Below are 17,442 nucleotides of genomic sequence, written 5' to 3'. Positions count from 1 at the left end.
CGGCTGCATTCCCCTCCTGCTCCCGGCCACTTACCCCCGCCACACGCAGGACCGGAGCTGCGGCGGCGAAGTCCGGAGGCGGCAGGCGGCGGCGGCGGCCGCCACACATCAGGGCGATCAGGGTGCCCAGCGCGGCGGCGGCGGCAGCGCAGCCCGCGTAGAGGGCGATGCGGAGCAGCAGCAGGGCCAGGCACGGCGGCCCGCCGCCCCCCGCCTCGGCCCGCTCCTGCCCCAGGTGGACGACGGACACGGCCAGCAGCCCCAGCCCCGCCGCCAGCACGAAGCGGGATGAGCCGGGGTCCTCGTCCTCCTCGTCTTCTGCCGCCTCCTCTTCGCCGTCGCCGGCCACAGCGGCGGCCGCCGGGGCGCTGCGGCGGCCGGCCTCGCCGCCGGGGCCGTGCGAGCCCAGCGGGCCAGGGGCGGCGGCCCCCGCTGCCTCGGGCTGCCCGGCCGTACTGCTAGCGCTGTCAGCACCGGGGAACATGCTGCTCCTGGCGCCGCTGGGAGCAAGAGCATCTCCCGCCGCGGCAGCCCCCTGCGAAGGTCGCCGCTCCTGGGCTCCCCCCTCTCCTCCTCCTCCGCCTCCTCCTCCGCCGCCTCCTCCGCCTCCCGCCGCCACTAGCACCGCTGCGGCCGCCGGGGGAGCCGGAGCTCATGCCCGGCGGCAGGCGGGCGCGCGGCGGCCCAGCCGCCTCCTGGCGGCCGCTCAGGCGGCAGCCCTGTCCGCCGGTGGGCGGCGGGCGCTGAGCGTCGAGGAGGCCCCGCCGCGCCACTCGGTGTCCGGCAGCGGGAAGGGGAGGAGGCGCGGGCGGCGCCTGGCAGGCGGGAGGGCCGGGGACCTGTGGGCCCGCTGGGCCGCCCCGCCCCGCTCCGCCCCACGGCGTGGCCTGGCTTCCCTGCGCCGGGGTATGGCCCGCGGCGCTGCGCTGTCCGCGCCCGGGCGAAACGAGGAGGCGAAGGTGCTTCCCCACGGGGGTTCCCGCCGGCAGCGGTGTGGAGCTGGGCCCCGCGGAAAGCACCGGGCGCCCCTCTGACACGGGCAGCCTGGCAGAGCTGGGGGGCTGCAGGCTGGAGGCCGCGGCTCGGCCCAGCGGGACCCAGGATGGTTTGGCTGTAGCACCGAGGCCCTGAGCTCAGGACAGTGCCTTGACCTGGGGCATCACTGAAGACCAGGCCCCCTCCTGAGTAAGCGTTGTACACACCCCTCTGCCTACACCCCCTTGGTCAGCCAGAGGAGAACTTAAATAACTGTGTTTCAGAAATAAAAACTTGATGGAACAGTGATTGAAATGATACAACAGCGATTGTGCAAAAGCCAGTGCCACCGCCCCACACGAAGCCTGCCAGTTCTCCCATTGCTACCCTCCCTCCGCCGGTCTGATGTTTTATAACTGCTTGTGGCAGAGTCTGAGAACAAATTCCTCGGGTGGCAGAAGCCTTGCCGTATTTCAGCTGTGCTGGGGATGCACGTTCGCCTCGCCATAGGCTTGGTGCGATTACAGCTCCTCTGAACTGGCAGGTGTGTAGCAGTTTCCAACCACAGCCAAAGTGAGAGGCCTTGATCCCTTCAAAGTAGGCCTAAAGGGCAATGCTTTCCGTAAGGCAGCCAGACTGCGCAAAAGTGGATTTACAAGCATTTACTCATGGGCTTCATTTTAAGAGCAGATACCCCATTAAGAAAGTTAAGCACTGCAGAAATGTTTACACTTCTGGGAAGCCCTTTTCAGATTGCCACGGCTCTGGCGGTCTTAATGTGAAAAATAGCCCTCAGTCTTATCTTGAAACGACAGCTATTGTTGCTGAGGTTACAGCCCTTTTGATTTATTCACATTCTGTGAAAAAGTTTCTTCTGGAAAATTAATTATATTAGCCTGATGAAAAAAAGGTACAAATATCAAGGCCCTGATCTTGTGAATATTTACATTTCCACATAACTTCATGAGTGCAGCTAGCACCATTTCAAAACCAGACACCAAACTTCCCTGTGCCACTGTAATACTAAGCGAGCCGAGGCATTGAGCATGAATAGTACAGGTGTCCAAAGGCTCAGTGACAGCCCTGACACTGCCCTGTAACAGGGGGTTCGGTGTCAGCTCTTGGTGAAAAACTGTGATAGAAACGTGCACGCTACAGGCACAGAGCTAATCGGGATTCCACGTTCCAGCAAAAGTTTTACTCCACAACAGTATTTTCTAAACTAGTTCTAACCTAACCCACAGTGCCTGATGGTATGATCTGACTCGTGTATGAAACTGTCTCCATATACACATGCCTTTATCTACTAGAGGTTTACATAGCAATGGATTTCCTCTCAAAATCCTGAAGTAGTTTTGAAGTGATTTTAGCTGCGGTGTTAGTCACTGACCAAAAGAGACGCTGCTCCTTAATCTGATCCAAAGTCCTTACAGTAAGTTAAATATAATTTTATGACACAGTTTATTCTATTTAGTGGATATTAGATTGCAGAAAGACCTTTTCAATGCTAGCTCAAACCATTCAGTGTCCCAAACTGATTTAAGTAATGTCTCTAATGTGATTAAAGGTGAAAATCATTACATCATAATAATGGAAAACACTATTGCAATGACAGTCCCTTTCCATGTGAACTACCATGTGCCAAAACATCCTAATGCTTCACCAAAGGGCTTGGGGACCATGGTGCTTTCAGTATGTCTGATCATTAAGACCAACAGATTCTTGCAGAGTCTGAAAGCTTTTGGATAAGACCCAACATGCCAGAAGGTTTCCTATAAAGCTATTTTATTCTCATCAGGTAGAAGAGAAAAAGCAAAGATCCAACTCCCAGCACACACTTTATTCCTCAAAGATTTCAGAAAATACAGGACTTTGGACCGAGTTCAAGATCTATTCTGGGATCTTAATAAAGATCCACACAAGAAACCAGACAGAGTGTGTAGATGCCTCCTACTGCAAATGCGTTCAGGAAACTGCCTGGGCCTCTGTCAAAACTACTTAAGGGAATTGAATTTTTAAATTAACCTGAAGCAGACCACGTAATGTTGTTAGTCCTGTGTCAACAGAAATTATTTTCTTATTAAAGTATTAATTCTCAGAAGTGAAGAGGAAGAGGAAAAAATAAACCTACCTGCAATAATGGTTTAGTCCTGCAGCACTTAATGCACAAAACCTGTTCTTGTCTGAATGAGTAATCTCACCAATTTTGGCTATGATTTACCAAGCATACATGAATTAGATATGTCTAAATCAACTGAAGTGTGTATCCATAGAGTTAGAGTGAAAGTCTATTGTTTTTCTTTCAGTTTTTAGTAATATTCTATGACTTTTCAACCTGAGGGACAATTCCTAATATATTAGAGGATATCCTAGCTCCGCTGAAGTCAATGGCAATTTTCAAGTTTCCTTCAGTGTTATCTGAACTTCCCTTTTTGTACTTCAAAGAGTACCCTCCTGTACAAGACAAAAGGGCTTCAGAGGTCAATTTTCTGTCCATGGGGTTATTTTATTCTCTTTCTGTAACTTACTTACTCAGCCATGGAACCAGTTTATGAGATAAAGAATTCAATTTCTACCTTATTCAACCATTACAGCAAATACCTTTCCTACAAAGATAAGACTATTTTAATCTTGTTTTAAAATGTAAATTGTGTCTTATTTGAGAGAAGAGTCAGCACCTTCACTTTTTTCCTTTGAGCTACGAGTATAGTTTACCTGTTTATAACATAGCCCAGACAAAGCCCCACTGGTCTGAACATATTTCTGCATCTTTTAGTGACTGTCTTGCAACTTGCACCTTCACAGTACTGCAAACTTTAAACTTCAATAAATTTGCACCTCGAAAATGTTTAGACAAGCTTAAAATGAACGCTTTCCTAATGGCTTTTTCACATTTACTTCGTTTTGTGAGCCCTTCTGGCTCAGATCATATTGTTATAAAGGTTAGCAAATTAAAATAGAAATTTATTATAGGCAAAAATAAAGGTGTGTAAAGTACATAGTTTATATTTTTAGCATAGTTACAACTCTGAAGTAATTGCATGCTTTTTCATAACTGCTGTGGTGCTGCACTGTAGTTACAGTCACATCAAGAGTTTACAGAAATTCTTAAAAGCCTCTCGGGCACAAAACCCAGAAGTACTTGTGAAGTCTTAAACTTGGTATGGAAGAGTGATAACTAACACTGTTAGAAACAATCATAGGAGAGAGAGAAAACAATTTTACTGGGTTGATGCTGTTGATTTCATTAACCCTAGCTAATCAAGCAAGAGAAAAGGGGATTGTCATATTTCTCAGTACCTTGAATCTTATTTGACACCTTTCAAGACAATCAAGAAAATGATTGTGATTATTTCTCAAAGGCTTGCAGAATGAAAGGGCTCAAAATTGTCAACCTTTGTTGCCTTTTAAAACATTCCCTGCAACGATAGATGCTTTGGACTTGATTGAAAACTTAAAATGCAGACACATTTCAGTGGAAACCTTATAAACAATCTGCCTCTATAAAAGCAGACACAATTTGTCTGATAAAACTTTACATCAATGTTTATATATAACAACTGCAAAACTTCTACTTAGACATGTTTTTTTCCTTACAAGAATTTGTAAAGACATTATGATATAGCCTTTACAGGATCATACACTCACTGTCTTTCCATTAGGCCCATTCCTCCTTTACTGAAAATCAGCTGAACTGCACACAGAAGATAACTATTGATTTTTGTGGCCCACATTTCCACAAAATATGTAAGTTACACTAACATTAACTATTTGTTTTTCACTACACCTTTTGAGACAATGGTATTGTATTTTGCCTGTTTGCAGATAGGAACCTGAACATGCAGGTAAAAAGGACAAATGCACCCACTTAGATAAGTGGGTACTATATAAGCTAAGGTACCTAAGACCTCACATTGTGAGGTCAGCAAGGGCTCAGCATTTTGTAGCACTTGATGTTTTCCAAATACAGCTTCCATTGATTTCAGCTGCAATTGTGATTATTCAACATTTCAACAGTGAGTTCAGTAGGGTTCCAGAAAAATAACAATGAAACACATACTAAGTATGAAAAGTTAGTCTATATTACTTGCAGAACCTCCATTAAACACTGTGTAGCACAAGTGGGACTAGACTCTGGTTAATGTAGGGACATTCCGTTGTCTTAAGAGATTTTCTTTCTTTACTTTTAGCATTCTGGCACATTTACTACATATATTGATTATATGTATGTATAGTCACATATGTATGTGCTTCTGTGTTGGTGTATGTTCATGTGCCAAGTGAAATAGGGCTATACATGACAGTTGTCTTAGCTGTACAGCCCAAATCAACTCAAAATTCAGTATGCTCAGAAAATAATATGTGATTATGTCATTAAATCTTTTTCATGATGGACAACGGGGCCAAAGTAAAGTTAAATTTTTAGTTTTGAATGTGTGGATCAGTAATCTGGAAGTCTTTCTTTTCATATAATTCTTTCCTACTTCGTTACAAAGTAACATTACTGTTATTAAAGAAATGCCAAGGTCTGATATTGCAACTGACCCTTTCAAAAGAGGTGGAACCTTTCCCACCTTTACACAGGACACAACCACTTCCCAATGGCAGATCGCTAGTAGGTAGTCACCACTTACCTAGTCAGTGCTTCTAGAAGGAATGGAACTCTGCCTGAAGGCTTCATCCATGTTTCTTCGATAATTATACTGAGATTCAAGGATGGTGAGATCAGGTTCACTCCAGGAAAGGTCCTGATCCAAAGCAAAGATTTGGGTCAGATGTCCCTAGAAGCTCTACAGATCAGTTTCCCCCTGCATTTCCTCAGGATATGTCACTCGGCGCCGCAGCCCTGCCACTGTAATGTGGGGGCCATCGCCTCAGCATGGGGTCATGTTGCCTTAACACAGGGCACCATCCCCTCCATATGGGCTGCCAGCACATCAACCAGGAGCGCCGTCATCCCAACCTGGGGCACCATCATCTCAATCTGGAGCACCATCACCTCAGTCTGGGGCACTGTTGCCCCAACATGGAAGACTATCGTCTCAGCATGGGGCCTCATTGTCTCAGCCTTGGGCACTGTTATCTCCTTCTGCGATGCCATCACCTCAAAATGGAGTGCCAGCACCTCAGGCTGGGGCACTATTACCTCAACCTGAGGCACCATCACCTCAGCACGTGGCCCTGTCACCTCATCACGGAGCCCCATCACCTCAGCCTGGGGCACTATCGCCTCAGCATATGACCCTGTCACCTCAGCCTGGGGACCTTCACCTCAGCACGCAGCCCCATCACCTCAAAACTGCAGCACCACCAGATCAGTCTGAGGCACCGTCACCTCAGCTTGGGGCACTACCACCTCAGCTTGGGGCACCACCACCTCAGCATGGGGCCCCATCGCCTCAGCGAGAGTCACAGCTCTCTCCCCCGTTCCCGCGGAGCTGAGAGGGGCGGGAAAGGAGCCTCCGCCACCGCCTCCCCGCTTGTCTCCCGCCCCCCTCAGGCACCGCCTTTCCCCGCCCGACGACGCGAGGGGCCGGCCCGGGCTGCGTAGGCGCCTGGCAGTCAAGCGGGCGCCGCAGCACTGCGCGGTTACCGCTTCCCGTTCTCTCTTCCGTGTGTGTGTGAGTGAGTATCCGCCCCGACTGCCTGCGCGGTTACTACAACAAAGCCGGGGGGGCAGGCAGCGGCTGCTGCGGCTTCCAGGGAGCTGCCGGCCCGGCCCGGTGGCGGTAGGGCCTCCGTGCTCCGTCTCGGGGGTGGCCGGTGCCTCCTCCCCACGGAGGGTGCCGGGAGAGCCGGTACGCGGCGGTTGGGGGCGGCGGGAGCGGGAGCCGGGCGTTTTCCTCCCCCGCCTGTGGTAATCTTGTTGCCAGGTCAGAGAAGGTGGGGATGTGTTTTATTTTTGATATATATACCTATATTATTTCTAATTATTTTATAGTTTATGTTTTTATTATTTTTTTAATTTGCTGTCTTTGGGTCCCTGCCGGAGTGACGTGTATCTAGGTGTCTCCCAGGCATGCTGTGCGTGCTCTATTTGGAGGGCTGCAGCTGGCCAGAGTTTAGTCATGCCGCTGTAATATGTATTTTACCCCCCACTTCAGTGCTGTGCCTGCCCTCTTTGCTCCGTGGGGGGATTGGAAAAGACCTGGGAGACTTTCTTCCAGGGCACTGGCCCTCGTTGGCTTTGGGAGCAAGCTGCTGCGTCGTGCGTGCCATCCTTAAAGTTACCGACTGGGAGGGACAGGTTGAAGCGATGCTTGAATAGAGTTTAGTGAAGTGTTGGGTTTAATTAGTGGGAATTAAGTCAGCTGAAATGATTGTCGTAAACGGCTTGCCTCAAGTGTGTTAAATCATCGCAATAGTCACGACTCTGCGGCTTCCTGGAGGCGCCGGTGCTGTAACGCGCCCTGCCGTGTGCGGGGCTGTGTTCTGCACCAGCAGTTCCCAAGGTGGGACTGTAGTTTGGAGAAAGAACCAGCCACCGAACCTCTTGGCCCCTGTGGGAATCGCAAAAGGGGTAATTGTAAATCCCGGGCCTTCCCGGGGGGTTGGTGCATCCCTCGCAGCAGAGCAGAGTACTGAATTCATGCAGAAGTGTCTCAGTGAGATGATACAACAAAAAGCAGTGTATGTTGCGCTCGTAAGGTTCTGGTTTTCTTTTTCTGGAGTTTTCACAGCATGTTAGGGAAATTGGCATTTTTAAGATACAGTTCAGCGTGGCTTATGGCGGGACGTAATTGAAGGTCGTGTAACTTTTATGCCTGGCTGAAGTTTTTCCCTTACAGTTCTGTTAAACACAATTTTTCAGAAACTGCTTTTATTATAATATGCAAATATTTATACTTGTTCATTCTTCCTATAGAACGTATACAAAAAGCACCTAGTGTTTGCATTTTGACATGCATATATTTTAAAATTGGTTAAAATTTCTGTGCGGTATTCATAGAAACAGCAGGAAAACTATGGGATGGAATGAACATAAATAGCAATGCTAAATTTCTTTTGTATCCCTGCTTTTGGTCTGTTATGGGGTGCTCAGTACAGAGCATAGTGTGTATGGTGCACACTTTTGATTCTATGGAAAAAACAGTTCTTTTTTTTTTTTCTTTTTTGAATAAAGGCCATTACTGAAGTTGTTAATGGAGAGAGAACAAAATACCACAAGGATAAATTCTTTAGAGGAGCTATAAGTCATCATTATTAGACAGTTAGTCACCTGACATTAGCTTAAGAATTGGTTTGTAAAAATAATAAGCATTTTAAAATACAGTTTCCAACAGTTTGGACTTGGCTTTTGGAATGCTGCAAGTTCTCCCACCGCTTATTCCTGGGTTGTTTTTGCAGTGCATATCTTGTTCCTTTGTATTTTCTCAGCCTAGATAATCCTTGTAGTGGCACAGAATAGAGACCAGAGAAAAGGAGAGAACAAGTAATTTGGGGACATACTCTTCTGGATGCTTAAAGCTTTTATGGCCTGTTTGGGTTTTGGTTTTGTAGTTGCCCGGGTTTAAAAGGGCACTTGGAGGGTCCCATGTTTCTCTGTAAGACTTACCTGGGCTCAGAGGGCCATCAGGACTGCAGACCCTGTTGAGGCTTTGAAAGTGTAATTGGCCGTTTCCTTTAGAGGCTTGACCCAGCAACACGTACAGGTGTGAGTCTTTCAAAATTTGTGGGGTAGGTGGTTATATGGTCTTCTGTGGCATAGATAACAGGAGCATCTGCAGGCTTCTTAAGGTCTGCCCAGTTGTATGGCATCATAATATACCTAAAGCTTAGAGGTAAGAGTTTGAAAGTGAGTCAGTTCCTAGATGAGCCTGGGTATCCCCTTAAATTCATGAGAGATAGGTAGACTGTTACTATCACAGATGTACCTTAGTGCTTCCAACCAGAGCTGCTTTTTAAAGCTTTTGCATTCTTTGCTTCCTGGTCTTATGCTCAACCAAGACTGGTGATAGTAATGGTCTAAAACACAACCTGTGTTCCTTGGTTAAGATTTTTTTTTTTTTACTATCCAGCAATCTCAGCTGATGTTTAAGTCACCATTCAATAATGGGTATTTGTCATTCTTGAAGGTTTTCATTACTGGAACTCTAGGAAACCCATATTACCTTGCATTTAAGGGGGCCCTGTGTTTTAGCATTTTATCTACTTTTCCCCACTGATGTTTTTCGTCTGAAAAAATTAACAGGTCATAAAAATACAATGCAAGAGAAGTTCTCAGGAGGCCTTTGCCTTATTTGCCCCCTACACTCATTCTGAGGAAACATAAATATACTTGGACTATTCCTAAGTGGTATTCAAGCTGTTCTTTATATAGTGATTTAGTGACTGAATTTCTGTCCTTTCCCGTGCTCATCTGTACCAGACCGTGCTTGTTCCTCTTACATAGAAGTAAGGAAATTACAAGAATTGCACCTTATTTTCAATGGCTGTGGAGAATGTGATCGTTACCTCTGTAAAACTGGATGTCTGTCCTACAAACTGTGATATTAGGTGTCATCTTGTGGTCACAAAATTTGTTATCTCTTTAATCTGTGTAGAAGCACATCTATGCAGTGTTGAGGGAAACGCTGATGACGTGCCTGTTTGGGCTGTCATGTCACCAAGTGTACTAAATCCGTAACATCAGAAGCACAAACAAACTTCTAGTTCAGTGAGCATTTCTGTTGTTGAAGTTCATGTGCCGCTTGTTAGGGATGGCCTGATACTTTGTGGTATGCTGTGATTTATCTGCTGCTGAAGTCTGTCAGTGGTTTGCGAAGTGTACTTGCTTCCTTTGTGGTCCTGCCATCTATTTCAGGACTGGCTCAGGCAAATCCAGAAAATGCCAAGGTAAGTGGCATGTGCGTAGTATAGATGGTCAGCTCCTGGAGGAAAGTTTCAGTGCTCTTGAACTCTATTACAGACTTATTTTTGAGGTCTGGCTTCTCAACCAGTAGCAGATGGGTATCTGTGGATTATAAACATTTCTCGGCTGTACCTGTACTGCATGCAGTGAGTGAGGCAGGAACATAGGCTGGTCTGTTACAAGGTGAGAGTAGGGGGAAAGTTACTGTACAAATATGGGTGAAAGAATTGTTTCTCATTTACTTTTGAACTGTGATGAAAGAGTGGTTTTGTGCCTCCGTGTAGTTTCAAATGGGGAATGATCAGTGGTTTGAGAGCTTGGAGATGTACACAGAGACCTTTGCTGAGGTCTGTGCCACCCTTGGGTTGTACTTCTTGAGACAGTTGATAAAGATGTGAGTGTTGCTTACATGAAGTGATGTAGCCATTGTCATTTGGAAGATAGCAATACCTGACTCCCAACAGTCTGTAGCAACTGGTTGGTCTAGTCTCAGCAGATCCTAAGGGAACTGATGTTTGTCTGGTGTGCTTGAATCTTTAGGCAGGCATGCACAGGTAATCTGGTGCACCAGGACGATGGCACACAACTCCAGCCTTGACACATCAGGTATACTGAATTTTTGCTTTAATAAGAAGAATTGTTTTCCTTTTTCTTGCACGCCATTGTGGACTGCCGTGCCAAATTCATTTCCTTCAGTTGTGGATACCTGGTTGGATGCGTGCTGTCTCAATATTTAAATCTTGATATCTGGCAGAAATACTGTGTGTAGATCTTTACCAGTACAGTAGGAATGAGAAAACTCAGCTCTCTTTTACCTTCCTCTTCACTCTCAATAGCTGGCAGTAGAGTCTGTCCTTTTCTGAGCTTTTCATGCCTGTATACAAATAACTTTGCCACCGGGAACTGTTGAACATCTGTCTGTGACTGAAAGACTGTGGCTTGGGTCACTTCTGAGAAGGGTCAATGCCTGTGACCAGTTTCCCGCTAGCATCTTACTGCCTTTTGGTCCCTGAGGTAGCTGGAGGTGGGATTCTTTCAGGCAGCGAGAAACGGTGTATGGCAGTAGGCCCGTGAGACTTTGATGTGGGTGGTGCCACTTAAGCTTGTAAGGATGGAGGGCCTTGTGAAGGAAATCCTTCCAGAAGCTGCTGATACTTTCATCAACCAACGTATGATTTGTTGTCTTTTATTTTTTTATTTTAATTGTAAGCTGCTTCTGTTTCCTCTGGGTTTGGAGGGTTTGCTGGTTGTTTTCTTGGAATTCTGAGCAGTGAGTGAGTAGTCATGACCTGTTTAGACAGGTCTGATGGCCCATCGTTTAAGCTCAGTAGTCTGCTGCCCAACCTTTCTGCTCATGAGGTCACAAGATGACTTTTGCTGAAGAGCAAACATTTAATGTGGTGTATACCAGCAAATTCCTAGATCAAAGATCCATGCCTCTCAGCATGATGTATTGCAGTTTGTCATAGTAGGAGAATGACTTATTTCTGGTCATTTCTTGCCTCCCCTCCACCCCCTTTTTTTTTCCTCTTTTGCTTCTCTGCACACACCTCCACACCACTATCACCACCACTGCCCCTGCCTTGTACATTAACTTGAAAGCCTTGACCCTGCAGTCATCTAGGGTGCTCTGGTGGTCATGTGCTTGCATTTGCTACAACAGATGATGGGACTTGACTCTGTTCCAGAACTTTCTAGTGCTCATCTGTTGAATTGAATCCTTGCTTGAAATAGCTAGGAGACTCAGGGCTTTCTATTGGAATCCTTTTAAAAGGACTCTAAAGGGCTTTGGAGCATCTCCAGTGGGGCTGCGTCTGGAGACAGAACTGCTGTTCTGAGAGTTAACTTGTCGTAGATTTGGGAGTTACTAAACTGTATCTTTCAGCATACAGGGAAAAAGTCTTCCTTTGTGTCCAGTAGAGAGAACCAGGGCAAAAAACCCAAACCAAAACAAACAAAGCAAGCAAACAAAAAAACTCAAGAGGAAAAAGGGCAGCAAGTTGCGTATATTGACCCCATAAATTTGAAGTAGCAGGTCTTCCCTCCTTCCTCTTCTGTAGACAGGCACAGAGAATCAGCTGGGCAAGTGGTTTGAGGTACACTGGAAACAATACTAGTTCTGATCTGAGCTTGAATTAGGTCCTGTCAGATCTGGTCTGTAAGGGATGAATGGTGGTTCTGTGGCCTGTTCAGATTACTGAGTTCAGGCACAAATCTACTACAGTCTTACGAGCCAACAAGTTTGTAATGAATCAGTAGTAAATACTTACATGCAGGTTGTAATCTGAGCACAGGGATTCATTCCCATGTAGTTATGTCTGGGTGGTTCATCAACAGTGATGTGATTACCTGTAGCTGAACAGAGCCAGATTTTTTCTGGAGGTGCACCATGAAAGAACAAAGGCTAACAGTTGCATGATGTGATGCAAAAAATTCTGGTTAAAGAAAAAAAAATTCACAGTGAGGGTTGTTAAGCACTGAAGCAGATGCCCACATAGGATGTGAAGTGTTCATCCTTGGAGTTTTTGAAAACTTCGTTGTACAAGGAAGGCCCAGAGCAAAATGAAATCCAACTTGAACGTGACCCAGCTTTTAGCAGTGGACTGAGGTGGATAATGTTCAGAGCATCCCTTCCAACCTAAATGTTTCAGATTCTAATTCCAGCTCCTGTCTGCTTTGTAGCGTTTTGCAGAATAATTTGTCTGTGCCTCAACCAGCCCTTCCACCTCAGGGTGTAGGAACAGCTCTAGGGCAGGGTGTATAACCGTGTGGAGGAGCAGAGCTTGTATAGGTTTGTAGTGTTGGGGTTTATTGTGAGCTGGGGTTGAGGCCTTGGGTTTTATAGATTGGTTGTGAACCAGTCACGGTTTGGATTGGGGAAATTGGTAACCAAGTTTGGAGAGCATATGGTGTGCAGAACAGATATAGCAGGTACTGTGCTTTGAGCTTGGAAAACTAGAATATCTACTGAACAGGCTGGCTTTTTCATTCATTGGAGGTTTCCCTCAAGGGAAATAGTTTACTGAGAGGTGTATTTCCACCTTTGCGTGCTTTGTTGTTTCTTAGTAGCAGAAATAAAAGCTTTCATTAAAGAGATGGTAGGTATAGGCTTGGTATGCATGGTTTGTCACCTGGCTGGAAGCAGCTGCACTAGTTGATCTTTACCACTGTTGATTGTATCTGAGAACAAACTAAGTTTTGGGTTAGTCTTTTACAGGTTTTGAGACTTGTTTCCTCTCTTTTAAACTAAACAAACCCCCCAGAAGCTGAACTTTTCTAGCTGTCTTAAAATTTTTGTTGCTCTCTTCTACACATTTTCAAATTTGTCTTTTTGAATTATTAATTTATTTAAGCCTTAGCGAAAAATGAGGAAGGGAATGAGACAGAGGTGGGTGGGGTTTGACTAGTGTGTTTTCTACATAGTAATGTGTTTAATGATTGTTATTCTTGTAAATGTTAGTCAAATGATAATGTTTAGCATTTTCACCCTCCTTCAGGTTCACCATACAAAGAAGCGATTTGGCAGTCAGCAGGTTTAAGGGGGCAGGATCTCTTGACAGAGGGGCAATAATAAGTAAACAGGGGTGTTTGGAGTGTGCTAAAGAACATGTGCCATTGACGGTATAAATCTTTTTAATTAAAACACTTCAGCTTTCCAACCCCTTAGCTCTCAAAACACTTGTTTCTGCTCTCTGAGATCAGGAGGGTGGGTCCCTCTTCCGAAGAGGTAGAAATTTCCAGCTGAAAGGAGAGGTGCTATCTGTGGGAGCACTAATTGTATGGGCTGGGAGAAGGTTGCCTGCTTGTTTACTTCTTTCAGTGTGAATTATGCTTACAAAGCAAAACTAATAACCCTAAATCAGAAGGTGCCTTCTTGGAGCTGAATACGTTATTATTGCTCTGATACTTTACATATATATTTTTAATACATCCTAAGATGTCTGTTCCTTTTTGTTGCAGGAAACATATTGTTGACTCATCCTGAGAGTACCGTAGCTGTGCTGTATTATGACCTTTATGGTGATGCACAGTATGCACACAGTAACGTCAGAAATTTCTGTTTCAGCCCACAGCATGTGTAAGGGGCTTGTTTTCCACTTCTGTTAAATACCAGAATCTTAAGATGTCCTGAAATCACTTAGGGCCTTCAGAGGATGTATAGCATAGAAATTCAGTGTGGTGGTATTCTGGATGCTAGGAATTTGTATGTTACTAGATAGGGAAAAAAAAAAACCCAGCTTTCCTCTCCATATGGACTATCCTCTTCCGCAATTATGAAAGTAGAATGTTAAAAAGAAAAGAAAGTTGATCACTGCTTGTACTTTGTGTGGGTTTTTTTTCTTCTGTGGCTTATTTCAGTACTCTAATGTATGTATTGCAGCTAGCCTGCATTTAGAAAAGTGAAAGATTGATTGGATAACTGTTAAAGTTTAACCAAGGTTAAAACGCCTTGAATCTTTCAGTAGGTAATTAATGCACTTTGTGTTAGTTCCCAACATTCAAAAAATGTTATTAAAAGGCAGTATATGCTGTTTGAATATGCAGTATATTCAAACACAAAACCACATCTAAACCTGTATCCTCACTGTATCACCTTTTATGTACTATCCTACCTTTGTATAAGGTACTTTATACTGCTGCCATGCCTAAAGGCCTGCTGTTAGGCATTACCTACAAAAATATTTTGGTGCTGTAGCTGGCGGGTTTGTAGTTGGCAGGGGAAGATCACTCTGTTTAGCATGAATAAGATCTTGATCTTTGTTTAATGTTGAGGGAGGATGTCAGAATGCTGCTTGTCCTTTGGGCAGTGCAGCAGCTGGCAGGGGTTGGCCTGTACAGGAGCTGAGTGGTCATTGCTTTTGCAGTTGTCTGGCTGGTAAGAACGTGGATGTGGTCTCAGTCAGATGCTCGGTGCATCAAGCTCTTGACCAGAAAGTGTGGGTCCCTACTTTCCTGGCAGCCAGACTGCATGTTCTCCTTGGCTGTTTGGCTGCTTTGTGATCTTAAATGGGTCAAGCTTGGTGTTTACAGGCAAAGGGATTAAAAAGTGGTATAAACTAGGAGGAACTGTCGTGAGGAAGAGACAAAGACGGAAGGGTGCCCTTGGCTGTGGTAATGGATGGGTGTTACAGTTACGAAAAAATAGGGGGAGAGAGGTAGAGAATTATGCGGGGGGAGGAAATACTGCAGTACAAGGAGGTATGGCAAATAGTTAATGGCCAACCATTAATAATGGCTCATTTGAGTTAATCTATTTGTGTTAGAAGGTTTCATGGCAGAAAGCCACAGAAAACTTTTTTTTGGTAAATAAATACAATGGTCATTAGAATTAGCAGTTAATGACAAGTATTTGACTCCAATGAAAAGTTTTCTTGGGATTTCAGAATATCACTTGTTGATTCTGTATTTTAACAATTGATAGCGTAGCAGAACTAAGCACTTCTCACAGAAATAAAATTACACTCTGCCCTGTATATAAAGAGGGGGATGGTGTGTGTGCACACATAGCCAATTTATTACTTTGGGCATGATTTATCAGCGAAATTGCATTTTCTGTGTTGTTGCTTCTTGGCAAATTCCAGCTCCCTTAAAGACATTCTAGTTCACGAGGGGAATAGGAACCAAGAATGCCATCCCTTCATTTATTTCCTCTTGTTTGTTTTTAATGGAAACTACAAAATGAATTAATGTTTAGTTTTTGAATGATTAAGAGTGTCAGTGAAATAAATTGACCAACACAGCATGTCTGTTTTCCATTAAGATCAAGGCTAAAGTCTTTAGGGGGTTGTGCCGGAAAAGTGGAAGAGGCATTTGGCAATGAAATGACTGGTGTTACAGCTGCTACTCCTTGGGCAGTCAGACTGCTAAACTGCATGTCTCCTGTAGCAGTGGTTGCTGTCCATGAATCGGTTATGGCTCAGCCTTCATGGGAAACAGCCCACTGGCAGGTAGGCTATCGCTGAGGCATGTGGAGTGGGGAAGTTGTGTGCTCCTTGGCTGGTGCTAATGGTGGAAAGGAATGTGCAGCCTCCTTGCTACCTTTTATCACCTTTTGCCACCATCTTGGGTTAAATCCCATCCTCACTTAAGAGATTGTGTGCAGAAAAGAGACATCTGAGAAGCTGTGGCGTGACCATGTATGATGTTTATAGCTGGTGAGATACTGTTAGTTTAGTCGTCTTTGCAGGAGTAGTGTTATTTTTATTTATATAGTAGTTACTTTTATTTCATAAAAATACATGGATGTGTATATTACAGTCAACGCTTTATATTTCAAGCTGTACTAACTGGTTTGCATCCACCTGCAAAAACCTGGCTTTTGCCTTATCCCCTATGCTTTCACATGTACAACAGTGGTAACAGTGTATCAAGTCAATGTGTTTTGAGACAACTGAAATACACCAAATGCCTATTTTACCATTCAGTCATAATCTGTCTGAAGCTACAAACTGGTGAGATGCTAGTGCTTTAAGTAATAAAAACCTTGCATCATGGACAAGAAAGGTTTTTGTTTTGTTTTTAACACTGTACTTGGTATATTCATTTTGTTCATAGAATTTACTTTGCCCAAGTTGTACTTGCTAAATAAATAATTTATGATCTATAGTCTACAGGTAGTGCCAAAATTCTGCTTGGTTCTCTTCTGGTTTAGGTTACGTGAAGTAGAAAATGAAATGTAGATAATGTTTTACTCTTCTGATTATTTTTTTTCTATTGTGCATGTTTTAATATATTAAAATGCATTATCTTCTAGAAAGCTGCTCTAGAAAAACTTCCAAGAATTCACATGGCAGTTGGGCATTGCAGACTGTGCAAGCTGCCTGAAGCCAGGGGTCACAAGAAGTGGCATGTATATAAAAAATTTCTAAATTCCATGTAGCATTTGAAATTAAGAACTCCCAGGTGGTTTACTCCTTTGTTCTGTTGCTGTTGGAGGAGTTAGGTGCTTTAAAGAGTTTCTCTTTCAGTAGTACCAAAGCTGACCTCTGCTTCTATGGTTTAATAGCATTTTCAGCTTTATACAACACCTAACCTTATCAAGTCTTCTTCAGCTCTTTGGCTTTGTGAATCTTAAACTATAGGAATTCCACACCTTCTGTTTTTAAGGTTTGTGTTGTGCTTTTTGTATTTGGGGTGCGTGCTTCAAATTCCTCTAAAACTGAGTATTATTTGAGAAGTGGCAAAATAACTGAGTGACATAGACTTTTAAAAATTCCGTATTTTGAAGTAATTTTAGCTAGAAGCTTTCTTGGGAATAGTCTTGCAGTTTCAAAGCAAGTTTAGGAATTCCTTTTGCAGCTTTGTTTGCCATGGCAACAAACTATATGTGGTTTAAGGCAGACCCGCCATCTTGTAAAAGATTCTGGTTCTCCTGCCTCGTGTAGTTGCTTCCACTGCCTTTGGTTTTCTTGGTTCTACAGAGTGTTGCAAATAAGAGAAAAGTGCTGCTGGCTAGATGGGAACAGTCATTTTTGATACTGGCTAATTTTGTTTGGTTGTGGAGTGTTTGGGCTTTTGTATTTTAATTCTGTGTGTATCCTACTAATGAGTGGACACTTTCCTATTTCTCCTGCCACATGCATAGGATCTAACACCATATATTTTTGCAAGAAGTG

At 44.4% G+C, this 17,442-nt stretch overlaps 2 protein-coding genes across 5 annotated transcripts in view; one reads left to right on the top strand and one right to left on the bottom strand.

Moving 5' to 3' along the window:
• The window catches only part of SNX25 (sorting nexin 25), an 88,027-nt gene extending 87,226 nt beyond the window's left edge, over window positions 1-801 (bottom strand). Inside the window, exon 1 of the mRNA XM_055795896.1 lies at window positions 35-801. Coding sequence (XP_055651871.1) covers window positions 35-484 — 450 coding nt within the window. The 5' untranslated portion in view covers window positions 485-801. The remainder of the gene's footprint in view (window positions 1-34) is intronic.
• Window positions 802-6,494: 5,693 nt separating this feature from the next.
• Window positions 6,495-17,442, top strand: part of CFAP97 (cilia and flagella associated protein 97) — a 35,238-nt gene continuing 24,290 nt past the window's right edge. The window contains exon 1 of one of the 4 annotated variants that reach the window (XM_027777431.2): window positions 6,495-6,596. The gene's annotated coding sequence lies outside the window, so the exon portion shown is untranslated. The other 3 variants (XM_005230837.4, XM_027777433.2, XM_027777432.2) reach the window with 3 other exon arrangements.

Source organism: Falco peregrinus, chromosome 2 (assembly GCF_023634155.1).
Source record: "Falco peregrinus isolate bFalPer1 chromosome 2, bFalPer1.pri, whole genome shotgun sequence".
NCBI classification, from domain to species: Eukaryota; Metazoa; Chordata; class Aves; order Falconiformes; family Falconidae; genus Falco; species Falco peregrinus.
Note: the sequence above shows the minus strand (reverse complement) of the source record. Positions and strands in the feature narration are given on the sequence as shown.